The sequence below is a fragment of the Indicator indicator genome, chromosome 7 (assembly GCF_027791375.1).
Source record: "Indicator indicator isolate 239-I01 chromosome 7, UM_Iind_1.1, whole genome shotgun sequence".
NCBI lineage: Eukaryota > Metazoa > Chordata > Aves > Piciformes > Indicatoridae > Indicator > Indicator indicator.
Genome location: NC_072016.1, coordinates 24,297,354 through 24,314,590, shown reverse-complemented (window position 1 = coordinate 24,314,590; position 17,237 = coordinate 24,297,354). Strand labels below are relative to the sequence as shown.

The following is a 17,237-nucleotide window of genomic DNA, read 5'->3' as shown; positions in this document are numbered from 1 at the left end:
TGGGAGGAAAGCCTACACTTTAATTTGGAAGAGAACCACATAGGAATGCATAGACTACCCAAAGGAGCATATAGAAATACATTCAGTATGCCCTTCCTATGTGTTCAGAGACTCCTAGGAAAAAATTAACCAGGAAGGCACAATATACATGGATTGGTCCACTGTACATCTCAAAATACACATCACCTGAAAAAGTAATGAGAAACTGCCTATTGAAGCATGATTATGACATTAATGTGTACTAATAGGTACACAACTACTTCCCTCATGTCCCACTTCACTCATGAAACAGACCAGTTGCATACAAAATGACCACAGCCCTATTATTTGAAATATTGCCCTGCAAAATGAATGATGGGAGTTGAGAAAAACAGTTCTATACTCAACACTTTCTATCTAGCCTTTCAAGGGAACAGAGCAAGGAGCACAGGATGGAACAGTAACAGTTCTGCTACTCTTTCACTTGACTACCTGAACTGGCTGCCTCAGCAGTATCCAGTTTACCACTGAAAAAATGCAGGACTGCATCTATACCATGTGAAAACCCAGCGTGCTAGGACTGCTAAACCACCAATTTCTAAGGGTCTATTTTTATGGGGTTTAGCAACGTATAAGCAATGGACAAAGAACCTATTGTATGCAAATTTCTTTAAACGTGGAATAGCACAATGATAACGTAATTAGCTGTATCCTTTCTATGGATGAATACAGCATGTATGCTTCACTCATAGCTCAGCTAAGGAAAATACCTGGTCCTATATGTAAAGCTAGGAATGTCCAGAACATATTTTGCACATTAGAAAGCAGAAGCCCAGTTAGAAGAGTTGTTGCTGCAAATTAAGCTACTTTCATTAGAATAACTAGTTTAGATTAAACTGACCACAAGTAAAATTCTTTCCAAGACTGTTTGACTCCATGATACTGTAAATAAAATGTGAATGACCTCTGCTGTGGTGAACTACATAAGCCTGAATTCCAAAGATCAATGGCAAATTTCCAGCTATACCTAACCATTTAAGCAATCACAAACTGCAAAAGGATGGTTTAACACTGCTTCTGTTGTTACCAAAAGTGCACCACTGAGTAATGAGATCGTCAACAGAAACTGACAGACCTTGGTTGGAAAAAAGATGATGTTCACCAATATTGGTATTTCATGCAATACTCTAAGTAGTTCCATACTTCTTGCTGTATTTTGCATTTTCAATTTCAAAAATTAAGAAAATTAAGATAGGAACTTAGTGTTCAGTGCAACTGGCCACAACCCCTTGAAATATTTCTGGGAATAGCCCTCATTTGTAATATAACAGTAATTTCTCATCTTTAAAATGTTAGCAATAGGAGAAAATTATGACAACTCAGATGCAAAACAGATATATTTTGGACATTTTATTGAAGATACATTTTGGCCACAAGAACAGTGGCTTTGGAAGTTTGTTAACTATTTTCCAGTGATTACTTTTGCAGCTATCTATTACTACAGCTATCAGAATTCGTTCCTGTTAGTCTTGGATCAGTTATTCAAATAGAGGGCTGTAGTCTGGTGGATTCTTCTGCTGTCCACATGGTTCCAGTAGTAGCTCCCCACCTGAAGATGTGATGATTTCTTCCTAAAAAGGAAAACAAACAAACAAACAAAACAAACAAAAACCCCAAACCATCAAAACCAAACCACAATTAAAATATCAAAGATTTACACCTTTCCCTCTCTTCTAAGAAAAGCATCTGATAGCAATAAAGATGATCACTCCACTTCATAGAGGCCAAAGTGATCCTATTAATTTTCCTCATGCTTTATCTTGTACTTTTGTCAGTAGTAACTTGTACTAGTATCAAATAGTGAAATCAGTTGATATACACTCAAGGCTGTGATTTTGTACTACCTGTAAGTTGCTAAGCTACTTGACAGAAACAGCTACAGAGGCTATAAAGAATGTTCTCAAGGGTTAATGTGACAGACACATCAGTCCTACTATTTTGCCACTGTAGTCATTTGAAAGAAAGAAGCTTCCCCAGGCAGACTGAGCAAAACCTCAATGTTGAGTGCTCACACACAACGCTAACAGTTTTCTGATTCTAACCTTGTTAGGGTTAAAAACAGCACCTATTCTCATTAATTAAATATTCACATGCCAAGTCTACCATTCCAGTAATTGATTATCAAGATTAATATAATAATCTTACTGGAAAGGTAGAGAAATTAGTCTTTGTGCTTATTGCTAACGACAGTTACTTTTTATTTTTTGTAAAAGTTTAAGAATTATAGATGTACCAAAATGAGCCATAATCCAGAATTCTATTGACGAAAAAAAAGCAATCCTGCAACTGACAATTTAGAACTAAGTTATGGATCTATATATGGGCCTAACATTTCTTTAAAAGTACCCAGTTTCTATCAAATTTCAACAGAAATTTGCTGCCTGATTTCTTCAGAACACTGGCAGGTTCCTAGTTGTGGGTCCTTACCAATCACTACATCAGACTAAGTTCAGAAAGTTACTATTCCAGTTAAATGCTTTTGAGAAGGTTATAAGGAAATAAATACAAAAATTTAACAATGATCTTGGATGTGCTATTGCTGCTTTCGACACAGTATTTAAGTACATATAATAATAATAGGAAGTGCACCTTAACAGCCTCTTATATAAGCTTTTTCTTTCAGCTAACTGCTACCATCCCCTTGTATCTGTCAGCTGAGTTGCTTGAGTGACCTCTTCTTAATTTTTTTTACATCACAATGAAGAAGTTTTAGATGAGTAAGTATAACCAACTAAACCAGTATGTATGCTAGTTATGCCAGCCTGGCTCATTTAGATTAGAAGTGAAAAGGACCCTCAAAGAGAAGTCTGTGCAACTTTAGGGGTGGGAAAATAGAGTCTTGCTGAAAGTGTTCCTGCAGTATAGCCATTTACCGACAGTTGGTTACCAGATGGCTTTGGGACTTGACCAAAAGGGCAGGCAGAGAAACTTCAAACGTGAAAGACAGGATAAGATGCCTCCTGAAGTGACTGCCAAAGAGACCAGTTTTAATATAGCTATTATGCTAGACGGTTACAAGAGATTTGTGTGGTGACATTAAAGGTGAACTAGTTTCTACTAGGCCTACAACACGGGGAGCTATTAACCATTATCAGGAGACATCTAGGAAAACTTTTTTTTTTTTAATGTAAGGAACTAGAAGCCATTCTGCTTCTGACAAGTGCCGTACTGCTGTCTGTAAATAGATGTTTCTAGTACAGTGACTGCCAACAATGAGCTGTAAAGAAAATATAGGGCCACAGGTGGAGCAGATATAGTTGGAATTGGTTGTCATCATCACTCCTCTTCAGAAGCACAGGGGATGTTACTTTATCTACAGCTCCTACATCCAGTGCCTGGTAATCTGCATTTGAAATGTTGTATGTATGGTTTTTATTCCCTGACAAGGCCCTGGTTAGCCTCTTTCCAGTTTTACTGGGTCTGGCTGGGATAGCACTTACTTCACAGCATTTCTGTATGGTGGCGTGTTTTTGAATGTGTGGCTGGAACAGTGTTGAGCATACACTACTGTTTTGGCTATTGCCATGCACAGCTTTCTCTTTTTCCCCACTCAGGTCCTGCTGGCAGTGAGTAGGCTGAGAATAAGTGAGAAGCTAGGAGGGAACACAGTGTAGTTTGCTGTCCCAAACTGGCCAGAAGCATATTCTAAACCTTACAGTGTCATGCTTAGCAACAAGAACTAGGATAGAGGGAAAACAGTATGTGTGGGTCTGGCTCCCAAGGTGAGAGAATTTCATCAAATTTGATGAATCCCCTAATTTGATGAAATTCTCTCACCTTGGAAGCCAAAAATATCTTTTCCCCTACTATACCCTGACACCTACTATCCTCCCATGTGGAAACAATTTGTGGAAAATGCCATAGTTATCTGTGAGAGGACACTGTGTCAGCACTGAAGATATGTTGCAAACTAACTGAAACAAAAGGAAGATTCAAAAGAGAATGGAAATTATAAAAATAATCTCTGCTTAGCATCTGTGAGACCAAATACTGAAAAAAATTTAAAAGCTGTGAACAAAAGGAGGAGCAAAAAGTTAATGGAATTAGTTTGAGACAAGAGCAAGAGAAGGATTAAGAAAGGAAAGGAAGCTAGAAAAGAGGATGAAGAGAATACTCAGATGAAGAGAAATGTCACTGTGAAGAAAAGCAGAATTAAAACTGATGAAGATGGGGAGAGAAGTAGGGTGATGAAAAGAACCTGTGATACCACAAACAGTGCTGCTGTTTATAGTCACAGTCTAGCAACAAGAATCACAAGTTAGAGGCAAAGTAATTCAAACCCACCTAAAGTCAAAGACGAGTAGTAAATTATTCTTCTAAGATTGTTTTGGATAACAAGGAATGATCCTTGGCACATCCCTAAAAGAGAACCTCTCCATGTTCCCTTCTTTACTACAAGGCCACAGTCCTTTGCTTTTGCAGCCCTCAGATCAAAGATTGAAAAATGATGGCATTTCATTGAAGATTTTGCACAGCAAGGAGGCTTAGAAAGTGTGAGCTCTGTCTGCCCCAATTAGTTCATTTTTAGCCCAAGAGAGCATGCATTGCATAAGAATCTGCTTAGGAGGAGACACAAATATGGACTGAAGCATCTGAAAGAAGGAGGAAAAAACCTTCAGCAAGAAGACACAAACTATGAAAGTTACAGTTAGGTTTACTGTAGAATGCGTATGAATATTCCTTTCCCCACTGTGGTTACTACTGCTTTCTAGTGTGGTTTCAAATTACATGGTTCCTCTTTAAATTATTCATCCATTCCACTAAGACTATTGATCTCTACCTAGCAAGTGTTACCTTGTGAAAATCAATAAGATCTGTCAGTGTTGCATGTCGGTTTGGATCTACCCCCAAGAAGCTGTAGAAATCCCCTGAAGCATCAACCAGGAAGTGTTTGAACCCACTTTGCTGGCGATAAGACAACGCATAGCCCCAGATTTTCTCACTGACTCGCACAAGGAATGTTCCTTCAGACTTATTCATCAGCAACTCTTCTGCCTCCTGGCGGCTGATAATACCTGGCAAGGGAAAAGCCTGCGGTTATGGCGATAACAGATCTGTCAGGGTAAATCAAATGCAATAAATACAGAGCAGGAGTGAAATTAAAATGTTGGAACTATTTAGGATTTAAATGTTTATAGGAGGAGATAGTGCTACGGAGACAACGTTTATGCTGTTTGCTCCTGAAGGATAGCTATAGGAGCTTGGATAGAGTCTGGTGGGATATGCATTTAACTTCCTGATTAAACATTGTGTTGTCTCATCCCTACTGCTTTTTCAAAGGAAGTGCATAAACACAACCGGCCTGTCAGACCAGTGAATTCTGTACAAGTGCTCATTTAGCAGGCTAGTGTAGTTTGGTATTGTAATTTGAATTTGCAATAAATCGCTGATATTTGCAATTGTACTGCAGTACTGTGTTGCCTTACAACTGTTTAGAGATGGGTATGTTAGATGATTTATTCGCAGGCTTGCATTTTTAGGGCACATTATCGTAGAGGAAAACAAGAATCAATGATCACAGTCCTTTCCTTCTGGGACCTTTCAGGCTTAATATCAGACTCCTCCAGTTAAAGACTGCAGACATAAGCTAAGAAAAGTACCAACACAGAGAAAAGACTGACTGTTGTATTTGTTGATCAAAAGTGAGCTTGTCTTTACAGTTCATAGTGAAAAATAATGAGTTATGCACCTTGCTCTGGGACAAGAGAAGACAAAATTAGTTGGGGCTTCTTGCAGTACATAACTGTCATCCTGTAGTCATTATCTCTATAAGACAACTTATTTCCCTGGACAGACTCATTCAGAGAACATACTCTCACCCCACATGCTGGTCAGCAAGCTGTTGCTTTATAGGTGAATTCCTTTGCTGTATGACAAACTTAATTGTCAGGACAAGAGATGGATCGCAAGTTCAGATTTTCAGAGTAAACAAGGGAAAATGTTTAACAGGGTAGAACTTTCAAGATCTTTCCCATTTTAACCTTCTGTGTTGGAAAAGTCTTCATCTCTCTTTTTGTTTCTCTTCCTGGAACACAACACTGAAGTTGCCTGTCTTTCTGCTTGCAAACAGGTTGTAACAGATGAACCCTATTCTGATGACACCCCTCATAAAAGGTGTGATTAGAATTGCACCCAGCACTTGAACCAGAACATCCACACAGGGAATCTGGTTCCAGTTTGTGTGGTACACCCAGAGGACAGCATGCTTATGTCTCATAATTATTTGTGAAATACCAGATGCTCACTTTAATCAGGAACAGATGTTGAATTACCCCATCCTGAATGTGAACATGACACAAATGTCAATAAATAATATATGTACATGTTTCAAAGAATTACCCTCTGTGAAACTAAACTTTCTCAAACCAGTACATGTAGTATTTGATGAAACTGCTTGTCACCATAGAATCCTACACACGTTCTAATGAAAATTCCATGGGGTCCAAATACTGAAAAGCCACGTTGTTTTAGTGAAGTAACAACTATAGCCCTGGGATTACCACTTTGTACGAAAAAGGGCCTGCCAAAAGGACCAAAGTTCTAATTAAGTCCACAAGGAAAATTATGTGCCTGGGAGACACAGGAAGGGATTGAGAAGATCTGGTTCATAGAAGCAAGCACTGTGTGATATCAGGAAAGACAGGAAAGCATCTCCTCCTTTCACTTTGTACTTTGAGACAATTAATTTCTTTTACAGATTTACTTTACATAAAAAGGACTCAATCTCAGTGGGCCTCAGGTTTCTACTGAAATACCCTCAGCACTAAGAAACATCCACATATACACTCTACTGAATGATGAACAGTTCTGTTCTCTACAGGGTGTTACATCATTGCACCAGACATGCAAAACAGGCAGTAAACATGCAAACATATGCATTTGTTTAGAAACAGCATGGAACTGCTCAGCCAACAGTGTCAACTGCTGCTCTTTGCACAACTAAAACCAGTTTTAGTGGAAGTACTCCAAAATTAATTGTTACAAATTCTTGAACTCTGTCCAAATGAAATATAGTACTAATATAAATCCACATAATATGGCATATCACGTGGAGCTGTATCACTAAATGCCAATACCAGGTGCCATGTGCCAAGAATTACATGAAAAACTGTGGACTCACACTATTTCTTAATCAAATCTCCTCTCAAATTTTCCTAATTTAAACATAAAACAAAAGGTCTTATTAGTGATTACAATGCCTATTTCCCTGACAAATCTCTGCTAGAAATACATGTAGGTAAGCTACAAGCTCAGAGCATTCAACAATACAGGAAAGGATAAACAGTTCCATTACCAGTAAATACTACCTTAATTCCAATAATCAATATTTATACTATAATTCTGGATTGTAATGATGCTGGTAACATCAAGCCATGTCAGAACTGTTAAGCAGACTTCCTAGGGAATGAGGTAGCCTAGACAATTTAACATCTATAAAAAGAGAGTGTTTATAAAAAAATAGAGCTGTAAAAAAAAGAGCATTTGTATTATATAGTGAACATTACTCTTAGAATATTTCTAGGGGTTAAACGACCATCACTATCAGGCATATAATATGAAATCCATTTAGCATTGATTAGTTTAGTGTTTAACAGTTTGTTCACCTGCTCTCAATTCCCACCATTGTAACTAAAACACTGCAAGCTCCCACTTGATGATATCTTCTTTACAAGACCTTATTTTTATTCTGGGTGCCTTATATCACTGAGTGGGTGAGAAATGCTACATTGCTTGTGGCCAATTTCTTTTTTTGTTTTAATTCTCTTATCTGCTAAAGATGGTGTAATAAATTATCAGCCAACTGCTTTCTTCCCTCTTTCTCTCATGATTCTGTTCCCATCACCTCTTCCCTCTCTCTGCCTCCCAGTTATTTTATTTTTCTCTGGTTCAGTTCTTCACTGGGTGGTGACTGCAGCAATGAAAGTCTCCTTCCACCCTTTAAATAAATGTTATACTGTTTTCAAGACAACTAGAAAAGGACTGGCACTGCTCTCTACTGAGACAGCTGTATAGAAACAGACATCTGTGAAACTGGAAATATTATCTAGAAAAGAAACCGCTGATGCTTTGAAAGCTATTTTGCCTCTCTTTAATTCTTGCTAACTTCTTTAAAAAAAGAAGAAAAGGAAGGAAACATCTTCACTTGATGTAAAGCAACACTGTAACAAAACCAGTAATCCTTTCACATAAGCACAACTTCACAAATCAGTCTTTTAAATAAATATCAGACAATGAATCAATCTATCCTCATGTGGCCAAATACACACTACCGTACTTGGACAGCAGTTAGCTACCCCACTGGAACTCACATCTTTTACCTGTCATGCCAAATAATTTCTCTCAGAGTATTCAAACTGTCCACTTTAAACCTTCTAGTAGGCAGTTATTTCAAATCATAGATATCCATCATCAGCTGTTCCTAATTAACAGTTTCATTTCTAAATAAGGTGCCTGCAACGAGAATTCGTAAATGGTAGACAAATCTTAACATTTTTATTGTAATTACATCCTTTTTTTACCTGCCACGAATCTTCCACAAAGGAAAAAGAACATCCTAACATTTAGAGTACATTAAGCTCATACAGGAACTGGTGAATCCATTATGAATTTAGTGGGCAGAGCTAATAAACCTTTACGCTGCTTTCCAAGCCTCAATAGCAGAAAACGCTATTCTGAAATATTATGCCATGACACTCAGCTTCCCACTCTTCTCAGCATTATCCTCCATACATCCTTGAGTGAAACTCAGGAGATGAAACACATAAATATTTGCGAAGAAAATGCCATAAACAGCATGCATCCAAACTAGAAAAGCTGATACACTCCGCCTTGTTGGCAAATAGTTACTAGACTGCTAGGCAAGTATATGATATAAAGTTATATCATGACCATTGCTGCAGTATACTGGTGGTCAAATGTACCACTTGTAATAAGAACGTCAATATATAAGTATAATTTGGTCTTTAATGATCAACAGATTTTTTAATACACACATATGCCAAGACGACTTAGAGGAACATTAGGCACAAACACAGCGCATTCATTTACCCACAGAAGCATTCATTTACCCTTCTGCAGTACTTGCTGTTTGCTTAGTTCATATTTTCTCTTTTCATATTTTTTCACTAGCATGATCTCAAACACTAGTATATGAGATTTTAAGCACCAAGCAAAAATGTCACAAATACCATCATGAATAAATCCTAATGATAGCACTCATGGCAAAAATGATTTCATTACCATGGTGAAAAGCTTTCTATTTTATGCAAAATTAATTTGTTGAACAATTATGAATAGTCACAGGTAATCAATGAAGATGAAAGAGACTTACCCTGTTTATATAACTTTAGACATCTAACCAGGGGAGTGTGTGTGATTTAGGTCACCAATTGAAATTAAGAGCAGGATCCAAAACAGTACCAGTATCTCTTGTTTTCAATGGGATTAGCTCAAAGTCCATATGAATACTAATATTCCTGGCAATCGTTATGTGAATAATTCACATGGTAGAGGTCATACAGACACATTATACCTCCAGCAAGTATAAACAGTAAATAAATGACTAAACACAATGAATTATGAGGAATTAGCAAATAACTCCTGTAAGGTAAAGGCCTATATTTTTCCAATTATACAGGAAGATTAAACAGCAATTTGAAATACAGTGATAAAATGGCCCAAGGTTTAGAAGGATCAGTTTGCTATGCACCAGCAAGTCTCTTCTGTTTTTTGAAACTGAAAAACTGAGCTAGACTACTATAAATATACCATTGGCTATAAAATGCTTCCCAAAGAGAAATAAGTGAATTTTCCAAGACCTTCCAAATACATTTTCTCTCTCTGAGACCTGAGAGCAAAAGTTGGATTACACCTCATCTTGGGGAAAAAAAAACAACCAACCAACCAATCAAAAAAAAAACCCCCAAAAACCAAAAAAAAAAAAAAAACCTCAAACCCACAAAAAGACCCCGCCAAACCTGAAACAAAGTTTGGAACATGCCACTATAAAAGCCTGAAAATAAATTTGTACAGAACAGATTTTAGGGTCTTGCATTTTTAAAATCAAAACAGGAAAGTTCTGCCTATATCAGAACAATGAAATTTATGTAGTTGGAAGTAAAGACTCAACCTACCTGGGACGAAAATATAAATCAAGACAATTGGTTTTGAAAGAATTGATCAGAAAAGTAAGGAGAAATTCAGAAAGGATTCATCCAATTGCACCCAATACGGTTTAGGAAGAGCTGCAACCTGCATTAGCATGCCAACATTAACATAAACCACTGTCAGGAAGTGCAAGAACACCTTGTAAGAATACTAGGCTATGAATCTAATGAACAGGGTCATAGATTTCACAGCAAAGAAAGATATACATGAGGAACAAACACAAGCTAAGATGAAAACTGAACCTGGAGAACTAAGGTTTCTAATAAATCTGAGCTCTTTCAGATCCTATAACAAGGTGGGACAATAAAGGCATGAAACAAATGTTCAAAATGCATGACACTAGAAGCCAGCTCTGCTCTAGAAGAAGCTGTAAAATCCAGCTCCCTCAACCACTCAGAAAGATCAAAAGCACAAAGGCAGGGAAGATGAAGTGATTGCTTCCCTGCAGCACATGAACTAGAGCAGCTATAGTTTATGGTCTCGAGAAAAAGCAGTCTACATCACTCAAAGCAATAGTTTCCTCAGACTGACTTTTTCAATTCTCTCCCACAGGTGCAAGTCTGTATCTGAATTCTTAAGCTGACTAAACATACTTATGGTATTTCACTGGGAATGACACAATCTACAAAACTATGATGTCTAGACTGAATACGTTTCACTTATGTTTATCCCTGAGACTACAAATGTCAAGTATAAAGAACAGTTTTTTCAGTTATGGTGGTTTATGGACTGATCTGCAACTGAAATAGCCAAATGATAATGCACACATCTAGGTCGTCTCTTGTCATTTCTCTCGTATTTAGGGCAGGAGTAGCATGTGCAATTAAATACGTGCACAAATATTTGCAGCACTAGGATCTTACAGTGTGCCACACTATTAAGAGGTTTCATCCTCTCTCTCTAGTCACAATGCCTTTTTTTGATAGTGCAACAAAACAAATAGTGAAAGAGAGATCAGTAGTATTGTGCGAGAAAAGCTCTTGCTGCAAGATAACAATAGCTCTGACCCCGCTATTTCAGAATAGTAGCAATAAAGACTGAAAAGCAAAGCAAGGGAATAAATCAAAGATGGCTGGTAACAGAAACAAAGCTCTGGAAGCTATTCACCATCTGCTGTTAATGCTAGATAAACTCACATGGGACTAGATCTTCAGAAGAGTTCTGTTCCCATTTAAGCATAAATTGCCAGATTAAAAAACAAAAACCCAACATACCCCTTCCTCAAAAAAAAAAACCCAAACAAAACAGCAAACTTAAACCAAACATGTCAAAACAGCAAACCAACACAACGACTGTGAGTTTTGTGGTTTGGGTTTTTTAAATTTGGTTGGGTTTATTTGGTTGGTTGTTGTGTTGTTTTTTTCTGCAAGAACTGGCTACAAGTGTTACGGTAAGAGCCCAAAACCCAAGGGGTGCTCGGTTTCTGTGAAATGCTTTTCCTACTTATAGCTGGTGACACACATTTCATGTTGTGCTGTATGTTGGTAATCTGATTTAAGTCCTAGTAAATAGCAGAGCATCCATAAATGTTACTAAGTAAGGGGCTACAAGCCTCTGTGCTGATAGTGGAGAAAAGATGTGCAACAGGTCACAAAAAGCAAAATCTAAAGTATGAGTAAATAAAACAATTTTCATGCATAGAACTGCAGCGGGAGACAAAGCTGGGATGTGTTTAGAAATCAGCTGGTAAAATGTGCATTTGAAATACACTGGCCATGTCACTGATAGGTTGAGTGGTCGCTATGGGGCTGGCCTCCTCTCTGAGCTACAGAAAGGCAAAGTAACATTGGTTAGGGAGCCTCTGGAGCAACCTTTCTTTGTTCCACCTTTTCTTCTGTGCAAGTTCAGAAGCATACCTAAGACGGGGATAAATCTGTGCTATTGAAAGGTGAGCAGGAGTCCAATTTAGCACCCATTCTTCACCATTCCTCTTATTTTTAACCATCCTGGTACATTTAAGATATATGGAGAATTGGGAAACGACACATTAGGGAATCTCAGCTACCTCCCCAGTATAGAATGTATATACATACAGATATGCATAGAAAACCAAGGTCCAAAGGAATATTGTTTTTCTGGTGGCAAGAGATCCCTTCAGGCAAGGATAAGGCATACTGTAATGCACCATGCCCTAAACAAGCTCTCCCTTAAAGATTTATGGGACTATCTTGCACCTCTATATACAGGAGAAATTCACCAAGGAACAGTATCAGATGTAAAAATACACAGGCCTGGGATTTATTTTCTTTATTTGGCTGGTTTTGTTGCTTAGTTTGTTTTTTTTTTAATAAGTAATATGGATTAATTTCTCTGTTCTGTCAGGAAAAGGCAGCCCTTAGAATAAAGAAAACTTAGACCTCAGAAGCTTTCTTAATTCCCTAAGGCTGAGGTTCATTAAAGCAATTAAAAACCCCACTGAAATTCTGAGGGAAATGGGTGCCTTACTCCCCTGGGAATCTTTGAAAATCCTATCTAAAGGAGTAATGCATTTATAATGGGTATTTTTCTTCAGGTTTTACAGAAGATCAGATGTGCTACATCCATCACTGCCAGTGTGGCTCACAATTAATTCCCTATGCACTCTGTAGAAAATACACCACTTAATTGTCTCCTTTAAGTTCACTTTATATCCAAACTATCAAATACTGTAAAACCCCTTTATCCTCACAGTCAAAATATTTACACCACACTCACTAACAAGCAGTGCAGCACATAAAAGTTAGGTTGTCTGAATACACCACTGGTATAATAGAGCTATAATTTTTTCTGTTACTGTCTCCTCAAAGCACAGTGTTGGTTTCTTTCTTTCCTTCCTTTCAGATCAGCCTCCAGAATGCATTAGCCAGAAGGAAAACAAAGATCTCAGACTTTCTTCTCTGCACATCATTGATTGTTACCTATCAGATGAGAAAAGGTAGCACAGAAGGTCTTTAAACTTTCATCCATCTATTTATTATCCATCTATCTCCTTTTTTTCTTTAGTGATGGGCTTTTCTGACCTGATATCCCCCTTTACTAAACCTTGCTATTACCCTTTAAATGTTGGGAGTTTCTCATCTGAACACCTTCATTTTTAATAAAATGAACAGTTAACTATTTTCAGTGGTTCCTCAAACTACATTCTCTGCATGTAGTTTACAACCTATGATCAGTAAATGGACAGAAAGTTAAGGGCATGAATATTTAATTTTCTATTGTTTTCACTGACTGAAGTTGGAAGCCTCTATGTTCTGGTAGAGTCAATGGCAGATGAACAACAGGGAGGTTTGAAGGACCTAAACAGTACATATATTTTTGAAAATGGTGGTTTCCAATTTGCTGGTAGGATGACTGGAAAACAAGAAAGTGGGAGAATTTTTAAACAAATAAATCAGCAAATACTTCCAGGCATAGATAAGCATCCTAGATGCTGTTACAGTTGACATTTCCTGCAAATAGCATGGAAAAGAAGCGTATTGATGAGGATGTCTGGAAACTCCAAGTAAGAAACAAACATGCTAATTTAAATAAGGAACTTTGTTACAAATATTATTCCTGTAGGATGCATTCACCTCCTTACAATACAGATGGAACTGATTTTTTATTTCTGTTATGTGTGAAAAATACAGCAAACTATACAGACTCTGCAATAAACTTTTGTGATAGCTTCATGATGTGACACATGCAAAGCAGATATCAACATCTTACAGTATCTTTTGAAGCATTAAAATTTACTTCCTCAGTAAAGCACACAGAAATACCTCACTAGAACAGCCTGAAAAAGCTACAAATAGTACAGTGGTGAAATACAAAACCACTGTTGAGCCAAGAAGCTGATTTAAGCTCTACTCCTGGTCCAGCAAAGAGAAACACATCTGCTTTGGTACAGTAGTCACTGACATTGTGCTTTTGGTTAAAATTGAAAAGTATGGTAGTCTTTTAGAAGGTTAGTGGCTAGTATTCATTACTGGTTCTCCACACAGACCAAGTATTTGCCTTTATTCAATCTTGATCTTGAAAGCAAAAGAGGAAAAGAAGAGGACATTCTAGCTTGTGGGCATCATTTGCAAGCACTTCTTATCCACTTCACTTGCTTATGTTACCTCGTTACTTCTCATTTAAATCCTCAACTTTTGCTGAATTTGAAAATGGGGAGAGAAAAATCTTCTGGTATGCAAATGAGATCTAAATCAAGGAAAAAGATGAGAAAGCTGATCTGTGAGAGAAGGGGATGAGAGCACAAAAGCCCTCCTGGGAGCTATTTATGTTCTCATAACTCCAGCGATTTTTAAGTCCTTGTTCATCCTAAATACTTCTGAGAGCAACATGGACATCAAAAAATATGAAAGTTTGAGCTTTTACCAAACCAACTGCATTAAAGAAAAACAAACCAACAAACCCACACTGAGATTTTAATTTGCTTAAGATTTCTGTAAAAAGACAAAGTAGAAAAATTAAAGACAGTCTCCTTGTAGCTATGCACACACACCTTCCCAGTTTTGCACAACCCATTCTGAAGCAATAACGCTAAATGACATTCCAGGAGGAACACATGGACAAAAGACAAGAGCAGTGCATGGAATAGTGCTACTTCTAAAGATTAGCATTGGCTGGGATGACATTCCTGCAGAAACATGGTTTCAAGGAGTTGCTGAAGGATGCACTGTTTTGAACATACAGAAACTGAGAAATGCTTCTGATGTTGAGGGCAATTATTCTTTCAAATCAAAGACTCCTGTAGAAAAGGAATTTGAATAAAATTTCATATAAAATAAATTATTTGCAATTCAAGTATCACTGGTTGCTGGACACTTTAAATACTGAAGGCATTATAATCAGAATTGAGTGCAAGTTCTCTCACTTGCTATGCAAACTGCATTTGGAACTTAAAACTCTACATACCTGCTCACTTAGTCCATTTCCCACCGTTTCCCACTTTCTCTAAGAGGAAGATGAGTATAAAAAATCGCAAGCGTTAGAGCTACTGTCAGTCTCAGAGACTGCTTTTGGGAAAAACATGTCCTTCAGACTTTCATCAGCATGCTGCTTCTCCCTTCCTTCAAGTATATATCTACATTTAACCACCAAGATTTTATTTGAAAACCAGTGCCAGAAGAACTACTTGTACATGCAAATCAACAAGCATTCAATCACAACAGAAAAGACAAATCAAGCTCAAAACTTCTATCTAGAAGGATGAACTACACAATCCTTTAAAACAGCATATGTATTTTACTGGGTGCAAAATAAGCATTACTGACTAGAGTGTGGAACATTTTACAAAATGTGTAATTCCATAAGCAGAATTAAAAAAGAAAAGCTAAAAAATAGATACTATATTTATTTTAGCACTGGGTTCTGCTTCTGTATTGCACATTTTAATATATTCATTTCTTAGGGAGTAAGATGCTTCTTTCTGTTCTCAAATAATTTTGATGCAAGAAAAATATTATATATGGGTTTACTTAACAGCCGTACAATATGGATATGTAAATCCTTTTTGGTGCTTCCAAACAGCAGTGACATAGGCACTTGGGCAAACAATCAATGATGTTTGCAGATGCAGACTGGATCCTTTGTGCAATCAGCCTGTCTTCTAAAAATGTGGCCACCTTTAAGGATGTATAGAGCAGAGAGCAATAATGTATGTTCATTAAAAAGACTGGCTGTGGTTATCCTACTATTTTTGCACACTTTATTGTGAATATACCATGTCTAGAGGAAAACAGAGGACTGAATTCAGTGCTCACAAAATTCTTAATGTCTAGGCTGTGTCTATGGCATTACACTGAATAGATATAATAAATCAACACAAACTGTGACAGGACAGTTAGGGCCTGTTTTGCTCTTGTCTTGTATGCTGTGTCATCATTTATTCTGGAGCAATTTTGTGACCTATTATACCCATTCTTCCATCATGTAATTTAGTACAGAAAATGGAGAGAAATTTAAGAAATCAGGCCCTTGGCTACTCAGACTGGAAAGAAACAACCAGCTGCCAAAAAGCTTAATAATAAAAGCAGCAACAACAACAATAAAAATGACTGGGCATTGTAATATGTTATGGTTTCATATCAAAAGTAACGAGCAGGTCAGGGGAGACCCTATTGCTCTCTACAACTACCTGAAAGGAGATTGTAGACAGGTGGGGGTTGGTCTCTTCTCCTAGGTAACCAGTGGCAGAACAAGAGGACACAGTCTCAAGCTGTGCCAAGGGAAGTTTAGGCTCAAGGTAAGGAGAAAGTTCTTCACAGAAAGAGGTAACTGGCCAGTGGAATGGGCTGCCGAGGAAGGTGGTGGAGTCATCATCCCTGGAGGTGTTCAAAAACAGATTGAATGTGGCACTCAGAGCCGTGGTTTAGTTGTCATGAGGTATTAGGTTGGACTTGATGATCTCTGAGGTCTTTTCCAACCTGGTTGATAAAATAGAAGACAATTGGATTGGCCTTAGACTACCAGATGTCACTGATACTTCTATAGATCCAAACAATCTTCTATATCATCTCAGCAGCAGAAGTTATATTAAATAAACTGAATTAAATACCTAAGCCAAACAAGCTTCACAATTACTTCTGTGAGACAGAGGAGATTTTTACATCAGTAAGGACTCCTAGATATTCAGGAATCTGCTTGTATATAAAGTAATAACCAAATCTCTCCATACACATGTCTACTTAGTAAGGTCTATACAAATGTTAAATTTCTGTGAACATCTTGAAGACTGTCATATAAAATGCAAAACTGTGTGGTAAAGGATTTGTGTTTCTACTGGTTAATAACAGAGAGGTGATATCTAGGTTGATTGTGGTTTTGAGCATTAGGAATGTTCAGAGCTAGTACTGATTTGTCATTCAGTATGCTGGGAATACATTATGAATACAACTTTGTTAATTTAGTGGTCTCAATGAATGGACACTGAAATGTCTCGATGTTAATGGAGTTACAAGGTAGTAAACAAAATATCACATTGCAGCTTCTGACAAGCTGCTAATTTGCTAGAATTGCTAATGTTTTCCAGTGGCCTTTTCATACTGATACTGATTTGTATTAAT

At 37.4% G+C, this 17,237-nt stretch overlaps 1 protein-coding gene across 2 annotated transcripts in view; it reads right to left on the bottom strand.

Annotated features, from left to right (window-relative positions):
* Nucleotides 1-1,517: 1,517 nt before the first annotated feature.
* SH2D4B (SH2 domain containing 4B) overlaps nucleotides 1,518-17,237 on the bottom strand; it is a 60,700-nt gene continuing 44,980 nt past the window's right edge. For both annotated transcript variants that reach the window (XM_054382466.1, XM_054382467.1), the window contains exons 7-8: nucleotides 4,834-5,054; nucleotides 1,518-1,610 (exon numbers count right to left, since the gene is read on the bottom strand). In XM_054382466.1, the coding sequence (XP_054238441.1) occupies nucleotides 1,518-1,610; nucleotides 4,834-5,054 (314 nt within the window). The remainder of the gene's footprint in view (nucleotides 1,611-4,833; nucleotides 5,055-17,237) is intronic.